This window comes from Onychostruthus taczanowskii, unplaced genomic scaffold, assembly GCF_017590055.1.
Source record: "Onychostruthus taczanowskii isolate IOZ18803 unplaced genomic scaffold, ASM1759005v1 scaffold56, whole genome shotgun sequence".
NCBI classification, from domain to species: domain Eukaryota; kingdom Metazoa; phylum Chordata; class Aves; order Passeriformes; family Passeridae; genus Onychostruthus; species Onychostruthus taczanowskii.
Genome location: NW_024503235.1, coordinates 291,265 through 311,048, shown reverse-complemented (window position 1 = coordinate 311,048; position 19,784 = coordinate 291,265). Strand labels below are relative to the sequence as shown.

General features: G+C 52.4%; 1 protein-coding gene across 2 annotated transcripts; it reads left to right on the top strand.

Annotated features, from left to right (window-relative positions):
* The first annotated feature begins 220 nt into the window (after positions 1-220).
* Positions 221-4,161, top strand: HMGN2 (high mobility group nucleosomal binding domain 2). 2 transcript variants are annotated; one of them, XM_041417729.1, is made up of 6 exons: positions 221-893; positions 1,486-1,530; positions 1,926-1,955; positions 2,469-2,519; positions 2,850-2,945; positions 3,298-4,161. In XM_041417729.1, exons 1-6 carry the CDS (start codon positions 879-881, stop codon positions 3,331-3,333), a joined length of 273 nt encoding a protein of 90 aa, XP_041273663.1. In that variant the 5' UTR covers positions 221-878; the 3' UTR covers positions 3,334-4,161. The 2 variants fall into 2 exon arrangements, with proteins under 2 accessions (XP_041273663.1, XP_041273662.1); XM_041417728.1 differs by having other exon boundaries at positions 221-1,124.
* The last annotated feature ends 15,623 nt before the right edge of the window (positions 4,162-19,784 follow it).

The window sequence follows — 19,784 nt, the reverse complement described above, 5'->3', positions numbered from 1 at the left end:
TGGAAAAATGTGCAGCTGAGGTCTGCAAAACCTGAATTTACCTGTGCAGGGACGGGGGGAAAGGCTGTTCCTTGGGGTGATTTTCTGAATGAGGTTGGGCTGAGAAGTGGAAAGTTCAGGGCACAGTGAAGGGTGATGGAGACGTTTAGCTGGATTTCTGGCGCGGGGGCCGTGGCTGTGCCAGGTGTGAGGAATGTCCCCAACTGCCGGGTCAGCAGGCACCTGTGTGAATTGATTTAACGTCATTTTATTGCTTTTTAACGTTTTCCTCTCTCCTTCCAGCACTGCCGCCTCCCTTTTTGGGCTGCAGCTCGCCGCATCTGCGGTGTTTTTACAGGAAAAGCGGCGCCCGCGCTTCCCCCGGGAGCCGCTCCGGGATGGGGGCCCCGCGGGGCCGGAGGTGCTGAACGAACAGCTCCGCTCACCTGCGCGCGGGATCGCCGCGGGGTGCGGGCGTCGTCCCACCCGCCCCCCACCAACCCCGTTATCCCCGGAGCCGTTTTTCACATCCCGAATTTTCACCTTTCCCCCCCCATTTCCCCTCCTTCCCTCCCCGCCTTGGCCCCACCCCACGTGACCCCCGCCGGCCAATGGGCGCGCGGGGCGGCGGGGATCCGGCTGGAACCGGTTGGGCCGCGTCCGGCTCTATATAAAACTTTATAAACACCCGATTCCAATTAGTGGGGTCGGGACCAGCGCAGCCCGCCGGGTGCAGCCCCGCCGCACCGCTCCGCCGCACCGCTGCCCGCAGCGCGCCCGGCTCCCGCACCCCCGCCTCCCTCCGCCGCTCCCTCCGCCCCCTCACGCCGCCCGGCGCGCTCCGCTCTCCCCCACACACACACACGCACTCACTCACACTCGCACACACGCGCGGAGCCATGCCGAAGAGAAAGGTACGTGCAGCTGCCGCCCCCCGCCCCCGCCGGCCTCTCCCCCCTCACGGTGTCCGCTCCCCCCTCACGGAGCCGCCTGCGGGAGGGGGGGCGGGACTACGCGCTCCCCCCCCCGCGTTCGGGGCGGTAACGGAGGAGCGAGGCCTCACCGGGGGTGGGGGCGGCGCGGGGCCCGTTACCGGCGAGGGCCGCGGTGCGGGAGGGGCCGGCGCTGCCCGCCGGTCCGGACCGGTTGGTTTTGGCGGGAGGTCGGCGTGAGGGGAGGGGAGGGAGGGAGGTGGGGGGGAGGGGAGCGCCGGTGCGGGGCGGGAAAGGGCGGGAAGCGGCGGCGGAGCTTTGCCGCCAAAACGGGAGGGGCCCGCCCTGAGGGGGCGGCGGCGCCCCCGCACCGAGCCCGCACACCGCAGCCCCGGCCGGCACCGAGCCCACCCCGCCTGCGCTGCGGGGCTGTGCCCCGGCATCCCCCGCCCGGCCCCCGGGGAGGGGCCGCTGCCCGCCGCGGGCGGGACGGGGATGGTCCCCCCGGGACAGCGGCCGGTGGCTGCGGGTCCTGCCCATCACTTGTCCTCACAACCTGTGTCCGTGTCCCCAGGCTGAAGGAGAGACCAAGGGCGATAAGGCCAAAGTTAAGGATGAGGTAAGAAGTTGGGTGTTTTGAGAAAGTTGGATCATCAAGTGTTTCGGTTGGAAGATGGGGTTTAACGGCGTCGGAATAACTGGGGAGTAGGGGGGAGGGTTGGTCTCAATTGGTTCTGACTTTTCAAAGTCTTAACTGTTTTTTAACCATGAGAGATCTACTTTTAACCGTGAAAAATCTACTCAACTATCATTAGCTATTAGTATTTTCAACAGCATAGCCTCATGTTTCTTGAGAACACAGAAAAAGGGAAACTGGGAAACTACCTCCTTAACTTGTAAAAACTAAAGAATGTAAACATAATTTGTGGGGGTTTGGGAAGAGAGCAAGTTTATGAGATTTTTAGAGTTCACGTTTGGTGTCATTTCAATAGAACCGTTGTCCTTTTCCTACAGCCGCAGCGGAGATCAGCGAGGTTATCTGCTGTGAGTATCCCCTTGCTGGGCAGAGGTGGCAGCCGTGACCCCTGCGTGTGTGAATGTGTGTCAGCCCTGGAGGTGAAAACCGAGTTCCTGCCCTAAGGACCTGCCCCATTGTGTGCTGCTGTGGGAGTGGTAAAATAATGGGCAAACCAAATAGCTGCTGCAGTTGCAAATGTTTTTATTTGCTTTCCTAATGCTAAGCTATTTGGCCTGAATGCTTTAAATAAAAAAAAAAAAAAGTGGTTTGTTTCCCTGGAGCAGGATTTGAACAAGGGCTTGGAGTGCCAGGACAAGGGGAATGGCTTCCCACTGCCAGAGGACTGGGGAGTTGGGTAGGAATTCCTGGCTGTGAGGGTGGAGGATCCCTGGCAGTGCCCAGGCCAGGTTGGCAGGGGCTGGAGCAGCCTGGCACAGTGCAGGGTGTCCCTGCGTGGCAGGGGTGGCCCTGGGGGCTGTGAGGTGCTCCCAAGCCAGACCATTCCACGGGTGTCTGACACAGCTTTCCTCTCCCTGCAGAAGCCTGCTCCTCCCAAGCCAGAGCCCAAACCTAAAAAAGCAGCTCCAAAGGTGAGTTGGGTCCGGGCTCTTTGGAAAGGGGAATGAATGAACGGGTGCTGAGGTCTGGCATTGCCTGGCAATCCTGACATCTGACAAACCTCTGGTGAGCAGCCGTGTGTGAGGAGACGGAGCTGCAGCGCCGCTGCCTGAAGCTGAACTGACCACTTGCAGATTTTACAGGATTTGATAAAAAATACCCAAGTGAAGGCTTCACCCTGGCTGTCAATCCCTTACCCAGCAAACCTTGGTGGTGTCTGTGCTCTTTTGGGGCCAGCACCCCTCACTGGGGCTGTGCCTCGTGCCTGGCAGCTGGCAGCAAATGTTGTCTTGCATTTACAGAAGAGCGAGAAGGTGCCCAAGGGGAAGAAAGGAAAAGCTGATGCTGGCAAGGAGGGAAACAACCCTGCAGAAAATGGAGATGCCAAAACAGACCAGGTATCCCAGCAGCCTGTGGTGCACCAGCATTGATTCCTTTCCCTCTCAGACCAGGACAGGTCTTGGCTTGTGGCGGCAGCTTGCGACACTCAGCACGGAGGGGGGTGTTGGTAAAGAGTTAAATTGTCTGTTTGCCAGGGGATGTTGCCACATGGAAGTTACTGTTCTTCTGTGAAGTTCAAAAAGAAACTTATAAGTTGTGTTTTAGGGTGCAACAGATGTTCAGTTTAATTTTATTAGGAATCAGAGCTGCGCAGCCCAGACAGGATTTGTTCTGCTCAGGGTTTTGCTGTGTAGGAAAATGAGTGTCCATTTTTTCAACGTGTTCACTTGTTCCTCTTTTCCTTTTCAGGCACAGAAAGCTGAAGGTGCTGGTGAAGCCAAGTAAAACGTGTGAATTTTTGATAACTGTGTACTTCTGGTGACTGTACAGTTTGAAATACTATTTTTTATCAAGTTTTATAACAATGCAGAATTTTGGTTTACTTTTTTTTAAGCTATGTTGTTAGCACACAGACCGCTTCATTGTTGTGTTCTGGGGGGGTGGGGGGCAATGGGGACAAATGTCATTTAGTCTATTTCTCAAAACCTAAATTTTAATAAGAAAAGCTTTTGCCAGTCCCCCAGTTTTTGGAAGAAGGGCCCTTCCTGCAGGGAGGAAGAAGGGATTCCCCCGTGCTGCCTGTCAGTCCTGCCCAGGTGAACATCAAAGCTCCCAAGATGCTGTTGCCTGCTCCAAATCCCAGTGCCACCAGTTGTCCTTTGGTGTCCCCTGCTCACCCAGTCCCTCCCAACCACAGCAGAACTGCCCTTCTGGGACATCCCAGTGTCAGATGACCCGGATTTCTGGTGGCCAGTCTGGGATGTACTGGCTCAAAAAGGAGCTGCACTTCCTCTTTTCCGTTGTGGACCCTCAGATACAGAAATCTGCCTCTCGAGTTTGTTTTGCTCTCAAAGTCAGGGTGGGTTTGTGCAGAGTTGTCAGACAACGCGCGGATGCGAGCGTGTCCACCCTCACTCTAAACTTTGCCCTCTGCAGGTGCAAGCTGAAGATTCTTACGGTTTTTAGCAACTTCTCCATGTCAGTAGTCCACAAAGGGAGGGGAGTTTGACACTTGTTGTAAAATGTTGCGGATTGTAGCCCATGTCCTGCCTAAATGACCATGATTGTTCATGAAAAGTACCTTTAATAAAGCTGGATACGGTTTGGCTTGGACTGTTCTTGATGCTCTCTAATTTCTCTTGCCTTTAGCTCATGTGGTTTAAGAACATTTCCTTTGTGCATGTCTGTGTTTTGTGTTTTCATTCAGATAATTAATTGTTGTAATTCACACCTGAAAAGCAAGATTTCCTTACCTAAAAGCGAGGTTTCCTTGCCTAAAAGCTAGATCACTGCAGGATGTTTGTAGAGCCTTGGCTTACTTGGAGCTGAAAATGGAACGTGTAAGTGAATCTACTGAGATAATTTTCTTTATTTTCTAAAATGTAGCACTGTACAAAACGAGAAGGAATACAGTGATCTTGCTGCAGAGAAAAGTAAAATTCTGGTGAGCTTTTCTTGGGAGTGAAACCAGAACTGGCTCCATAAAACTGATGATGTGTTACATTTCTGCACTTAAACTTGAATATTGTTGCTCCTGCTAATCGAATCCAGACCTGGCTGGGGTAGTGACTAAGCAGGAGACGAGATTTTTTTGAGTAGAAATGCACCATTTTTATAATTGCTACTTAGAGTCCAGAGCAGAGCCAAACCCAAACCCCCCTGTGTAAATGTCTCCTTCAGTGACTGTCAGATGGAATATTTTTTCCATCTCTGCTTGGCTTTCCCTGGGATTTCAGAGTCTGTTTGTGATTAAGTTCAGTGACCTGTTTCAACCTGTGCTGATTTCAGAGGGAATCCAGTGAAAACGAGCAGGGCTGAGTTTCACATCCAGAAATTTCCGCTGTTGGGAGTGCTGGAAGTGTCCTGGAGCGGCTGCACACACAAAAGGCACTTTGGGATGTACCCCTAGGAGCTGCTCCAGCCCGTGTTCCCATCGCTGGTATGTCTAACAGAAAAGAAATAATGAATAATCCTGCTTAATAATCTTCATTAAACCCACCCAGAAACGGCCACCAAACCTCCGCAGGGGCCGGGCAGTGGGATGTCACTGCACAAAGGAAAATCATCATTAAATCTTAAAATCAGAGAGCTGGAAATAGCCTACCTTGCTTTTGTAGAGTCTTACCTTGCTGGGCATCTACAAATGATCAAGTACTTGCAAAGGAGCTGGGGCTGAGGGGGTTGGCAGCTGGGATGTTCTGGTGTCCCTGTGTCCATCAGGGGCTGGGTGACCTCTTCACCCCGGCCATTAAACAAAGTGCTGCTAATGAAGGGGAGCTCGGGGCTGCTCTTTGTTGGAGTTACTCCTTAACTTCATCCTCCCACCCCCAGCAGCCTGTGCTGCCCTGTGTGGTTCCTTGCAGGATGTTTTCTCCAGCCAAGCACATGATTTTAAGCAGTGTCTGCCACCTCAATCCCTCGGAAAGCGATGGACATTTTGGGTGCTGAGGGTCCAGGTTCCACCTGAGCTGCTTCCCCTGGCTGTGCCCTGCACTGTGGAGTTATGGGCCTGTTGGGCTTGACTCCACAGGCAGGGCTCATCTATTTCTCCTTCAGCAAATAGGGACTGAGGGATGCTGGAGCCAGTAAATCCTACTAATTAGCTGTGTAAATGAAAGCTGGGGAGCAGGAGCTGAGCTGCAGCCCGTGCCTGCTTCGTGGTTGGAGGCACCACAAATCTGCATCGCCGCCTGCCAGAACGCCTGAAGCTGAACAGACATTTTTTCTGCTAAATTGTGATCATTTCACATGGAAAATTGTCTCTTTTATATCTGTTGGGGATGGGATTGGAGCTGCCAGGTGCAGTTAACAGGCTGGTCTCTTGTGTGGGCTCTGCAGCAGCAGGGATTTTGTCCTGCTGGAATTTTGGGAAGCATCAGCTCCAGGGTCCACAAAGTCAACACTGGCAACAGAAAACAAATGAGTTCTGTGCTCCATAGCAGGCCTTGAGGCTGGGCACCAGTTTGGGTTAAATCCATGCAATATTAGAACTCTGCCACTAATTTGTTTCTCCATTTATTGATTTCAGCACAAGTCGCCTGGGAAATAGGGCCAAACTGCTGCTGTCATTTATTTGCCTCTTAATAGGTGAAGTTGCAAGGAATGGCCAAGTTCTGCACAGGGCTGAAGCCTTTGGGATGCTGGAAGTGGATACTGGGGATGACCCTTGTTTTCCCAATACTTCAGGATTTTGCTGGGGTTTTAATAACAGTGAAATTACTGATAAATTATGGAGCAAAATCTCTGGACTCCCCCCAAAGCAGCGACAATTAAACTGAGCAGAAGTTCTTGCCAGCCACTTCCCAGTGTCCTACAGAGCCACCTTTCCCCCAGCCATGGGTTTATGTCAAACTGAAAGTGGATTGGGCTAAAAACCATGGGAACAGGTGAACTGGACATGCCAGGAGGACTCCCCAGTGCCCTGGGATGAACAGTTTTGAGTTTCAGGATCATTTCCCCCTGCAGCACTTTTCCTTTTGCCTTCACAGAGCTCAGTTCTGTTTGGAAGAAGCAACAGTTTCTTCCAGCCCTGCCACAGGTGGGCTGAAAGGGAGCAAGGAAGGAAAATGGACAGAATTCAGTGAGTGCATCCAGAGGATATTCAGTTGCAGGATCATTTTTGTCAGAAGAATCACACAGTTTGATGGCACAGGGGTTTCATTGTCCCTAAATCATCCCAGGTATGGTAATACCATACCCAGGGACTAATGTTGCTGACTATAATTCCTGAGAAATGGCACCTTCTCCTGCAGCTGCTGGAGATGAAACAGAGCTTGAGTTAAACTCACAATTTACAGAGTGAGCCCATCATTTGTAAGGGATGGGGAGGAGATGGCACAGGGGGAGCTGTGGTAAAGTTGATTGAAGCTAATTAAGATCTTTAATAAGTTGGCTTTAGAAGATTTCTGATGTGAGAGACTGGGCTTTTTAATGACCTTTTATTAAAAACTGTTTTGTCTTTGTTAAAATACTATTTTAAAAAAATCTCTTTACAAAGGGAGCCAGAAAATCTATGGTGTGGCAGAAGAAACAGGAGTAGAAAATTTCAGGGAAAACTTCGTCAATGTGAGACTTTTTAAAAAGCATTAAAGCCTCCAAACAAAACACTTCACTGCCTTGGGTACAGCAAACCAGCCTGGAGAAAGCACTTGGAGAACCAAGGAGCAGACCCAGGTGGGAGTGGCCCAGGTGTGGAGTAGGTACCACAATTCTCTGCATTTTGCTGGACACATAAACCCCAAACAAAATTTCTGCTTTTCCTCTTCTAAAGAGATTTGATAGAATAAACTTCTTCTCAGTTATCCTGCTGAGGTTACTTTTGGATTTTGAACAGAATTCCCTGCAGGCAGCAGCTCTCCCCTGCTCTGGAGTTTCTTGGTGGCTCTGCAGGGGTGGGTGTGTGTGGCAGTCTCCTCCTGGAGAGGAGCTGCTCTTAGATTACTATTAATCTGGATTACTATTTTAGCATTGCCCAGACAGATTTTTTTTTTGCTTTTATTCCATTGAAGTGGTGTCTTGGTGCTTCTTGATGGAATTCAGTCTTACCTCAGCACAAGAGCTGAACATTCCTGTATTAGGGGTTCCGAGTTTAGCCTGAGGACTGGTTGTAAACTTGGGAAATTAAATTAGCTTTTCTCATCATCTCCTCACAGGAGATAATAGCAGAGGTTGTTCCTGTGCTGGGGGTGTTTGGTGGATGGGTTTTCTTGGCTGCAGCCTGGTTGGAGGTGCCCAGGTTTCCCTGCCACACCGTGATCCAACTCACTTCTGTGCTGCCAAACCCCAAAGACAAAAATTCCCTTGATACTGAATAATTACTCTTGCAAAAGCTATCCGTGATTTCAGAGGCGAGCTGGCTCCGAGGCACGACGGCAGGGGAAGGCTGGACCTGGCAGCCTCCCGGCGCTCGTGTTCAGCTCATTAACACGCGGTGATTAACAGCCTGTTCCTTCCCTCCGCCACACGGTGGTACCAGGAAACGCGGAATGGGGCTGGCAGCGGCCAAAAGCTGCTCGGCAGGCCTGGGCCCGGCCTCTCACAGTCTCAGGAGAGCTGCTTGCTTCTAGGAGGCAGAATCAGCGCTGCCCCGGCAGCCTCCATCCTCTGCCACCTTCAGAGACCAGAGCTGGACCAGCTCCACTCAGCCCAGCAGTGTGAGCCCTCTCTGAGCCTCCCTTTCCAGTTTTTGTTATGGTTTTACTCAAAACCCAGACTGAATGCTCAGTTCCTCATCGGTTTACAGGCATAGCTGACATTGCAGAGGAATTTACCCGTGGTATATCAAGCCTTTGAACTTGGGCTTCCCATATTCTATTTTAAGATTCACTGGACCATTCCTTTTCCTCCTCGGGCCATTATTGCAGCTGCTGTGACACATGTCCTGAAAGTTTGAGCCTAAAACTAGAGCTGCCACTCTCCATCTCATCTGTCCTCGTCTTGGGAAGGGAATACTTTATCCCAAACCCAGATTTAAATAGGCAGCCAATAAGCCAAGTCTCTTTTAGGTTTGTTGGCACAAACTACTTGTATCAGGCTTGCTGAATCTTCAGTCTGAGATCACAGAATAAGTGGTGGTGTTCAAAGAAGTGATACTTCATTATTGAAAACTCTCCTGTGCTTTTTGTGTTAATTCACTTTGCTTTTATATTCCAGTATTTGAGTTTGTGCTTTTGCTCTGCAAGCCAAACCTAGGAAATTGAGTTGTAACATCTGTGCTAATCTCCTTAAAAGTCTGACCAGAGTGATTTTTCTGATGCTGTAAAACTCTGGGCTCACTTTGCCAGCCAGCAACTTTTACCCACCTTGTATGACAGACTCCCAGAATGATATCCTGTCACCTGCATTGTGCTGAAGCAATGCCACCAGCTGCTGGTTTTCCTTCACCTTTCCCACTCCCAAAAGCCTCAGTCGTTGGGTTATCTCCTCCTAGCACATGCTTTCCATGTTTATCTTTTCCAAGGACGGTGTTGAAAGCTGGGAAGGAAGTGGCTGCTTCCCAGAGCTGGCCAGATTGCAGGGAAAGCACTTGACACCCTCATGACACTTCCTTGAAATGGATGCAAAACAGAAAGATGAGCTCCTGGTAAGCCAAACTCATTCCTCTTATTCAGTTCTCAGTGCCTGCTTGGGGCAGGGATTTATGCATTTATTGGGGTGAGGATTTATTGGATAAAGTGGGCAAAACTCCACCCAGAATTATAGGGGAAAAGCAGAATGCAGGGATTTCCAGTCACAAGTGTAAATGCTGTGACAGGAAGATTAGCAAACGTGGAAGCCAAGAGTTTCAGGGACATCTGAGTGCTGAAAACCACATTTTATTCGGTCTCCAGTGAGCACACCCTGTCACCATGCCCTGCTAGCTGTAGATAACAAACCTGGAGTGATTGTTCTGTGATCAGGGAAGGGAGCAGGCCAGGGTTCCACCCATTTGCAGTGAATTGTTGGGAATTTGGTTTAGTGATTAACTCAGTGAGTGAACAACTTCCACCAACAAAGCAGGGATGACCCAGCCCTCACCTTGTGGGGAGGAAAGGCCGGGCTGGACCCGGTGAGGAGCAGCCTGGGGCAGTGGAAGATGGGATCACAGGAGCTTTAAGGTCCCTCCCAGCCCAAACCTGGGATTTTATGAAATTCTATGAAAGCAATAGGCTGGTTTAGCCCAAGCCCTTCCCTCGTGCCCCAGAGCAGGCCGGGCTGGCAGCCCCAGAGCTGGCACTGATGTCCTGTGCTGTGAGCCTGCCCTGCTCACAGGAGCAAACAGATTGTTCAAGATAAACCTCCCCAATGTCAGCCCAAGGTCCTTGTCACATGCTGCGTGCCCGGAGCTGGCTCTGAGCATTCCCTGGGCACTGGAGCTGGAAATGAGAACTGGTTTTGTTTTAAACTCAGCCTCCGTGGGTTCCTGCCGGCGTGAGGAGTGGCGTGTGGGCAGAGGTGAGCACAGAGCTGTGCCTGCTGGCAGCTCTCTGTGGCTCCCTGCCTTGTGCAGGTCCCTGTGCTCAGCAGCACCCTCACCTCTCCCCTCGGGTCCTGCAGCTTTCTGGCATTCAGGCACGGGGAGGAAAAATCCGAACTGGTTTTGTTTTAAACTCAGCCTCCGTGGGTTCCTGCCGGCGTGAGGAGTGGCGTGTGGGCAGAGGTGAGCACAGAGCTGTGCCTGCTGGCAGCTCTCTGTGGCTCCCTGCCTTGTGCAGGTCCCTGTGCTCAGCAGCACCCTCACCTCTCCCTCGGGTCCTGTAGCTTTCTGGCATTCAGGCACAGGGAGGAAAAATCACCTCATTTCCCCTGGCTGGTGCAGGACTGTGAGGGGTAACACACACCCTGTGTGGGCTGGTTTGCCTCGTTCTTGAGCTGCTTGGCTTTCCACCTTCACTGAAAAATTCATTTCTAGGACCATAGTGCTGATACTTAAACCCATCTGGTTTTGTCTGAATAGTGATGATATTCAAAGCCATGCCTGTGTCTTCCTCTCCCGAAAGCTTCTGCGGGTGATCTTGGAGAAGGGACATTTATCTGGTGGTAATTGACTCCCATATTAACTTCCAGCTGGCAAGCAGCTGCCAAAAACCTGTTTTCCATCTCTGTTGATCAATAGTGCCTTTCAACAAGTATCTGGTGTTGCAGAGTGTTAACAGCTAATAGCACTATGATTCTTATCCTATTTTAAGGACTGTAGCATATCTCAGAGTCCTTATATCTAATATGAGTTCTGAGTTCAATAATGTTACATCTGATGTTATTTATTATCTATTTCCGACACACTGACCCTTTCTGCATCCTATCTTGTGCTGGGCCACTGCCACAGGACATTTATCTCCAACATGAGGTCAGTGGCTGCTTAGGCTGAGGGGGAAAATGATTCTGAGCAGACTGTAAATAGAGAAATGAGATGGCAGCTCTGGCCAGCAATTCTGACACCAGGCTGCAAGGAAAGGGTGGAGGGAGCTCCTGCCTCCCATGCAAGCCCCAGTTGTGCTCTCACTGCAGCCAGCAGCAAATCCGAAGCACCTTCCAGGGCTGGAGCTGCTAAACTGCCCAGTGCCTCTGGCCAACCCTCCTTGGCATAAAATAACATCCTCTGAAGCTTTTATCGACCCACTGTGTGACAAAATTCCCAATTACCAATTAATCAAGTTTTTACTTTGTGAATTACATTCCTCAGTGCCTGGGGGTGCAAAGCAGAGGCGAGTGAGAGGGGCCATTCTTGAATTCTGGGACATGAACTTGGGGACACATTTCTTTGGAAAAGATCTCCAATCCTCAGGGGTAAAATGTCACCCTGGGCAGCACCACCCTCCCCTCTGCACCGTGACAGGGGAAAGGCAGAGCCACAGTGTATGGAGAGGTGGCTTCCACCACAAGGGTGCCCACAAAGTTTAGGGGAAGAAAGATAAAAGTAAATTCTTGCTTTTGTTGCTAGAAATTATCTTTTCTGAGCAGTTCTGCTGTATGACAGTGAAATGAGAGCAGCACACAAGAATCAGGCAGGTGGATTTGTAGCCTGCTGGTGAAAACCCTTTGGGCTGAGCTTGGAGGGGCACTGAAAAGTGTTCTGTAAGAGGATTTCTCTAATGCAGGATCAAGTGTGTCCTGCCTCACCAGCAGAGGTGTGAGGACTCCTGGTAGAGCTCCCAGAAATGCACCAAGCTCTCCTCAGAGAGCCAGAGAAGGCCCAGCTGGGCAGGCCTGATACTCCTGAGGGAAACAGCAATTTAATAGTGAAGCAGCAAAGCAGCAGCCTTGCATTTCTGACCCATTTTGTGTGTGCTGTGAGACGTGCAGTGCTGCAGAAATCCGAGAGCCTCCCTAAGGCCAGAGTCTGTTTGTTTGGGGTTTTGGGGGATGCTGATGAGGGACAGATGATAGATTTTCTTTTTCCAGGAGTCAAGTTTCTGCCATCACTGAACCTGTTGTGCCTTTTGTTCAGCCCCCAACAAGGAACCCATTGAGCACTCTTTGGATGAATCTCTACCTGGCCCTGAAGCCAGCTGAGTCACTCCTGTGCTCTGCACTGCCTGAAGCACCTATAAAATACAGAAACAATTGTCATTGGGAGAGACCTGTTTCTCTATCCCTAAATGATTAAAGCACCTCTTTCCCCAGCTCTCCAAACACTCTGTGTGTGTGCCTTCCTACCTGATCCAATCAGTCATCAGGCCAAGATATTCCTGGCCAGGGTAATTTCTCATCTTTTAGAAGTTTGTGGTTATTTTGGGATGTGGCTTTTCAAGGCTGGATGTGTGCAGGGGTCTCTGCTTAGGAAGGGGACTGAGAAGTGAAATTCTGCCAGTCATACATTGATCTGAAATCAGAAATCAAGTTTAGGGTCCCCCTAAGGAAAATCAGTTTGTGTGGTGTTTGGGCTAATCATCAGGATTTCTGAATTTTGCTTCCAAGTCTAAGATGGTTTCTTTATTTTTGCTGTGGCATGATGGCATCCCAAACCCCAGGATGGGGTAATTGGGAGCAGGTATCTGTGAGTGCCTCCTGCCAAGCAGGACCAGACTTGTTCAGCTGCAGGATGTCAGCTCGAGACCACAAACCCTGGAATGACATTTTCCTCTCCCTGGAGCTGGAATTCTGTTGAAATGTGCTTTTGTTTTCTCCTCCCCTCTCTGGAGAAAGTGGGACTGTGTGCTCTGGAAGCAGCACAAAACTGAGGGTATCTTTTTGTATCCACTTAAAAGCCCCATCGTTTGTTTACAAGTTCTTAAACCTAAAAGAACCATAAAGCCTGCCTGTACTTAGTGCTGTGTTTACTCAGGTTTCTCCCTCCTGGGGGACAGTGCAAACAGCCCCAGCAGCTTCACTTCTGTTTACAGTTTCTGATAGTTTTTTCTTTCATGTTTTCACTCCCTCACATAGCCCTACACCGAAATAAGCTCCAAACATAGCTGTGTGCTCATTAAAAACGAAATTTGATTGATAACTTGCTCTAAATACCTTCCCACCTGGGCTGCAGACCTGTTCTAAAAATTAAATTAAAAAAGAAAAAGGTGAGGAAATGCTTGTGTTTTATACGGGGTTTTGAAAAAGCCTTTTTCAGGTGGGAAAAGGGATCTTTTACAAAAGAAATTCTGTGTGAGGATGGGCAGGCCCTGGCACGGGGTGCCCAGAGCAGCTGTGGCTGTCCCTGGGTGTCCAAGGCCGGGCTGGACACTGGGGCTGGGCCACCCTGGGACAGGGGAAGGTGTCCCTGCCCATGGAATTGGATGGGCTTTAATGTCCCTGCGCAGATCCCAAGTCCTCAGCAGCTCCTCGGGAACCCAAAAGGATGGAGGGCCGTGGAACAGCTCCTCTGAGATCCCAGGAAACAGCCAAAGGACAGAACCACGTGGAATTGGGCAAAGCACTATCGGCGCATAGCTGGAATACCGAACAGCCGAGTCACCTCCCACTCTCCCCTCGGATGCCGAGAGGAGATGTGTGGGTTTGAACAGATGTTTTTCTGCTTCTCCTCGGCTGTCAGGGGCTGTCCTGCGCGGGAGCCAGCCCGGCACCGGTTTGCTGGCATCCGGGAGAGGGAAGGGAAGGGATGCAGGAGACGGGCAGCGATGGTATCCATGACAACCGGCAGATATGGCCTCGCTGCCTCGCAGCTCCTTCCTTCCCCAGCGCCGGCCCTGGGCACATCCTGGCCCTGGGCTGCAGTTCAGAATTCCTGAGAGAAAGGTGCAAACCCCACAAGTCAGGCACGTTCCCCGGAGCCAGCAGCTCCATCGGCTCTGCAGCAGAAATCCCTGCCTTGAGCTGCGAGGGGCGCCGGGAGATCCGGACGCAGGGACGGGGTGGTTCCACAGAAACACTGCCAGCAGCACGGTGAGCTTGGCAGACTGACACCGGCAGAGCCAGCAGGCAAAATGCAGTTCATTCTGCCAAAAAACAAGGGTTAAGGTGCGCTGGGCACCTTCAGAAATGCACCTGAGCTGAGCAAGGCGAAGTGGTGCTCACCTGCGCAGGGATGTCGCAGGGGCTGGAGGAGCTTGCTCCGTGGATGAGCCTCAGTCTGCACAATCCCTGGCAGCGAGCAGGAGCTGCCTGGCTGTGCTTCCCGAGAGCTCTGCATCCCACTGCCTGCTGTGCTGCAATTCCTGCATTCCAGCCACTGCCTGGACCTGCCTTGGGAAACGCTGCCATTTGAGGCAGCTGCAATCGCACCCAGTGTGGAGGAACAGAAAGAAATCTGTCAGAAAAGCAAAAAGCTCTCAGAGGCAGCCAGTTTTTCTCATTTCCAGGGCCCCTGCTTTGTATCTTCAACGTGGTTTGTACCACGGTAAGGAAAAATGTTCCTGGGATCAAAACAAGGTGATCCATCATCTCTTCCTCCATAGTGGAAAACAAAGCAGAAGAGGCAAAGAAATGAGATGGTGAATGGAGAGCTGGGGATTGGAAGAGAGGATGTGGAGTTCAGGTTCTGCCCTGGCACCAAAAACATGACTCAGTTTCCCTGTGAGGACAACAACGAGCTCTGGATCTGTTTGGTCAATATTTAAAGTACAGAGAGGGTTGCTGCAAGCTCTAATTAATTGACTGTCTTAGCAAATTAGATGAGTCTGTAAATTGTAGCAGATCTTTGGGACTCAGCCTTGCAAGGAAGGTCTTGTGCCTGTGGGCTTTTTTGCATTTCCTTGTATGTGTAAAAGCAGCATCACACAAAGCAGGCAGGGGGTGAGCTGCCCATGGATCCAGAAAAAAGCAAGGATGCAGTGAGCCACGGGAGCACTGCGTGGTCATGGGGAGGATCACCTGGCCAGATTTTGGAACAGTGAGTCAAAACTGGCTCTGGTAGTGATGAAACAGATCAGGCTCCATCTGCTCTGCAAGCGCTTTGGGGATGTCCTGGTTTCGGCTGGGATAGAGTTAATTTTCTTCTTAACTGGCTTAACAAATGTTGTCAGCCTCTCTGCAAAGGAAAAATGTTACAGCTGCAGAGGCAAAAATATCTACAACTGTATTTGAGGGGGATTTGATGGTTTTAAAACCAAACTAAACCCACAGTATTTTGAACTTGCAGCGAATGCAGCACTGACAAAGCATCCAGCTGATCCTGAGTCTCTGTTTACCTCAGCAGCAGCTCTTCCCAGCCTGCTACTGTCTCAGAAAAATGCCAGGCTATATGTTTTAATCACTGTATTTAGCCATGACAGTCACCCAAACAGCAGATTTTGCTTTTTGCACCCTGCTTCCAGGATCAAGGATGCTTTATATAGCTGTTCTTTGACTGGAAATAAATCCTGGGGGACACCACTACCTCATTTCTCTTACCCTGCCATCCTGCCCTGAACTCAGCAGCAATCTCCTTCTGTTAACCCAGCAGGGATTCAGCATTACCTGGAGCAGGAATGGAGGGAAGGTCAGCCTGAGAACTTCTGGCTTCTCTTGGAGTGCATTGGGGTTTGGAAAAATGTGAGTAGAAAGAAACTTTTTCCTTTGTGAGGATCTGACAGGTCCTGAGAATAGCCAGGAATTCTGAGCACCCATTTTTAAGGTGGATGTGTTCTTTATCCCTGTGTTTTAGGGAATTCCAGGGGCACTGCAGGAGGTGATGAGCAGTGATTCATGGCACATCCCAAACCTGGAATCCGGATTTCCTGGAGCAGTTTCCTGAGTTCAGCAGCGATCTGAGCCGTGTTTGTCCTCACCACCTCTCCTGGTGCAGCCAGGGATTGTGCACACAGGGAAACAGCTGGACACTCCCAGAGGAAAATCTTTCCAAGGCACAGAAGAGCAGGACTCAGTGTCATGAACTCGGAGTAAGTTTCAGGTGTTTGTGGTGCTGTGAGGATTGTGCAGAGCCACAGAATGGCTTGGCTTGGAAGAGATTTGTAAAGACCACCTTGTCCTGCCATGGGCAGGGACATCTTTCACTGGCTCAGCCTCAGCTCTCCCTGGCAGAGGCTCCTGAGCCCCCAGAGCAGGTATTTCATGGTGCACCCAGGCTTCACTTCCCAAGGTTTCAGCCTTGCAGTGAAAACCATCTGGGCTGTCCCAGCCATGGTGTGGCCACAGGCCCAGGGCAGTGCCTGTTCCCTGTGCTGGCACTGCTGAGACCCCTCAAATTGTGGGGTCAGAGACAGGGAGGGTCTGGGGATGTCCAGGGAAGGGAATGGAGCTGGAAAGGGGCTGGAGTCCCAGGAGAGGCTGAGGGAGCTGGAAAGGGGCTCAGCCTGGAGAAAAGGGGGCTCAGGGGGGACCTTGTGGCTCTGCACAGCTCCTGCCAGGAGGGGACAGCCAGGGGGGTCGGGCTGTGCTCCAGGGAACAGGGACAGGAGGAGAGGGAACGGCTTCAAGCTGCCTCGGGGGAGGTTTAGGTTGGATATTGGGAAACATTTCTTCACCAGAAGGGAGGTCAGGCATTGAAACACGCTGCCCAGGTTGAGTCACCATGCCTCGAGGGATTTAAAAGCCGTGCGGATGTGGCACTTGGCGACACGCGTTAGCGGCGGCCTTGGGCCGGTGCTGGACTCGATGCTCTCGGGGGGAGCTTTTCCAACCCGCACGATCGCCCGCTCCCATCCGCTCCCGCCGCACGCCGGGCTGCGTTTGCCGGATGCTCCGGGCGGAGGATCCCCGCAGCCCCTCCCCGGAGCCTCCCGCCCGCCCCCCGCCCCCGGAGCCGCCCGGGCCGAGCCGCGCCCCGCCCGGGGCAGCGCGGCCGCCGGAGCCCTGCGCTGCCGGGGCTCTGCTCGGGGTGCTCGGGGCTCGCCGGGAGCGCCCGGGGCTCTGCTCGGGCTGCTCGGGGCTCGCTGCTGCCCGTGCGGGCTGTGATCGTTCGGGCAGTGCGGGCAGCGCTCCCAAATCTCCCCGGCACACGGGAAAGCGGACCCGGCTGAAGGCCCGGGGAATGAAGATCTCAGTTTTGGGGGTTTTCTCCCTCACCTTCCCAGCGCCGTCTTCTCGCGAAGGCCTGCGTCGCCGACTCCGACCACGCTCCGGTGTCACTTTGCTGGACGCCTGCTCTTCCCTCCCTCCTGGCTCCTTTCCTCCTTACTGAGACCCCCAAGCCAGATGTGCAGGAGGGCGCTCATCCCCTGTCCACATCTGCAGGCTGGCACAGCCATTGCCGAAGGAAGGGACAGCCTGCAGCAGTTGTCACCCGCGGCAGAGGCACTGTGCTCTGGCACTCTTCAGTTCAACATCCTCTCAACTCACACTGGAGCCAGCAGCTCTCCTGGGGGAACCAGAGGGGAGGTGGGGTTTGGTGCCAGGTGTCTCACAGACCGTGGTGATTTCTTGTCGTTCTGTCTGGATTTGGTGCTGTCACACTCCGTTATCATACCTGGGGATGTCTCCATGGTTAATTGGTCAGATTTGCTCATTCCTGTTCAAAATTGCCTCTTCAGAGGTCTGTGCTTTGAGCACAGTGTTTCCCCCCTGCTGCAGGGACAGCAGGGAGGCACTGGCCATTTGAGGTGAGGTTTCCTAATTTTCATCAGCCAGGTATGGCACAGCTTCTCCTGGAGCCCCCGTGAGGTGGGGAGGCTCTGCCTGGGCCACACACCTGGCACGAAGGCGCGGTGGGTGAAGAGCTCTGCCCTGAAACACCTCTGGAGCCGTGAGGAGGAGTTTGTGCTGGGAGAGGAGGGAAGTCCTGCGGCGGTTCCCAAATCACGTCATGTGCCCAGAGCCGGGCCGGAGCTTATTGCTGGCAGACAGGGCTTTTTATTTGTGGTTTCTCCCTTCCTAAGAAGGGAGATGCCTCAAAAGCCAGAAAACGCCGCTCGACTCATAATGGGAGGAAGCGAGCGCCGGTGCCCAGGGCAGGGGAAGCGGCGGGCGAGGCTCCGCTGGGTGCCCGGTGCCGGTGTCCGGTGCCGGTGTCCGGTGCCGGCGGGGCTGGGGCAGCGCCGCGGGGTCGCTTCCGAGCGGAAATGGCCGGGGGGTCCGGGCTGCTGCCGGCCGGGTCCGCTGCGGGCTCCGGGCAGCGGCGGGCGCTCATTTCCCCACCAGGAGCGGGTGTGTTCCTCGGAAGCTGAAACTGGAGGGAGCCTCTGGCTCTCCCCTGCCCCCGTCTCACCTTGGCCGCAGCGCCGGGTCAGGGGCAGGCGCCACGTGCAGGTGGGATTCCAGCAGATCAGGGGGTTTTGCGTCTCAGGATCTCAAGTGGGACTTAGCAGTTTGCCTCCCTTTGGTTTAAAATGATAAGGACACACTCTTAATGACAGTGAGGAAAGTAATACAGGTGTTCTTCGCCTCCACACCTGGGTCAGATGTTAGAGAGCTCCCTGAGGTCCAGCAGCAGAGCTGGAACAGGGCTTGGGAGGAGTTTTGCACCTTGAGGTGAAAATCGCCAAGGGCAGGGGCCCAAGGGGGAAGTTTTCACCCCTCCTGGGAGAGGTGGCACCACTGAGAAAGCAAGGAGACGTTTCTGGAACACCGGTTACGTAAACTGCCCTGGGATCGCTGCCATCCAGGTTAGAAACCGGCTTCCTCCGACCTTTGCTTTCTGAGTCACGGAGCAGAGGTGCTGTCACCGTGCTGGTGGAGGCATCAGTCCTATTGTTGAGGGATTTGGGGTTTTTCCACTGTGTTCCGGGAGAATTGGCCATGTGGTGTCCCTGTTCCTGGCCCACCAGAGCTCAGCCCTGCCAGGGAAACACGTGGGAGTGGGTGGCAATGGGAGCTTGAACTGCTCCCTGGCAGGAGCCAAGTCCCTCTGTCCTGGAGTCTGGGCTTTGTAATCATTGCTCCTGCTTTTTTACCCTTGCCATTCTCTCTTCTGCTTATATTATTCCAAATATTGCTTATGTAGTAGAAAAAGGTGGCTGGGGCAGAGTTCAAACGCTGGAGAACAGAGTTGGGTGGCACAGAAATCCTTCCCTGGGAGGGTGGGCAGGCCCTGGCACAGGTGCCCAGAGCAGCTGGGGCTGCCCCTGGATCCCTGGCAGTGCCCAAGGCCAGGCTGGATGGGGTTTGGAGCAGCCTGGGACAGTGGAAGGTGTCCCTGCCATGGCAGGGGGAATGAGGAGGGCTTTAAGGTCCTTTCCATCCCAAACCATCCTGAGTTTCTTTGATTCCATGACTTCATCCCCATAGCGATGGATCTGTCATCAGGGCTCCGCTTTGCTTCAAATTCTTCTTTCATTACACAAACCTACAACAATGCAACTGACGTGGGGTTACGCCAAACTCCACCACTTCAAGCTAATTATTTTTTGCCTGTATATGTGTATCACCCTTTATTGAGCAGAGCTGCTCATTAATAACTCTTTTCTCAAGCATGGTAGCTTGAGCTGTGCAAACTACTTGAGAGACAAGGGAGACAGCTGAGTGGCTGTCATCTCTGATATGCCTTGTGCAGAGACTCCTCTGTTTGGGCTACCACAGTTCCTTTGGAGATCTCTGTTCTTGTAGAATTATTTCCTTTCTCTGAACTGCAATAGGCAAGATCCATAAATTCCACTTAATAGTAATAATTTAAACATGCCTTGTTCTCGTGTCAGACTAGCAGGAGCTCTGGAGTGAAAGGTTTCTTCCTCTGCTCCTTCCTTGAGTGTTTCATGGCTCATCAGAGTTGGGTGAAAGAGCATCTCTGGGTGCCTGGTACTTGTTTTGGGGTGGCTGCTCAAAGCCTAAGGATGCAGGAGCAGCAGCAGGCTGCTTTTGCAGGCAGAGCTGTCCATAACCAGGGATGCCTTGAGCTGGTGGTGTAACCACAGAGCAGGACTGGGCCCCATCCCACAGCCCTGCCAGGATGCACCTTGTCCTGGTTTCACATTAGAGCACACTGGCCTGCT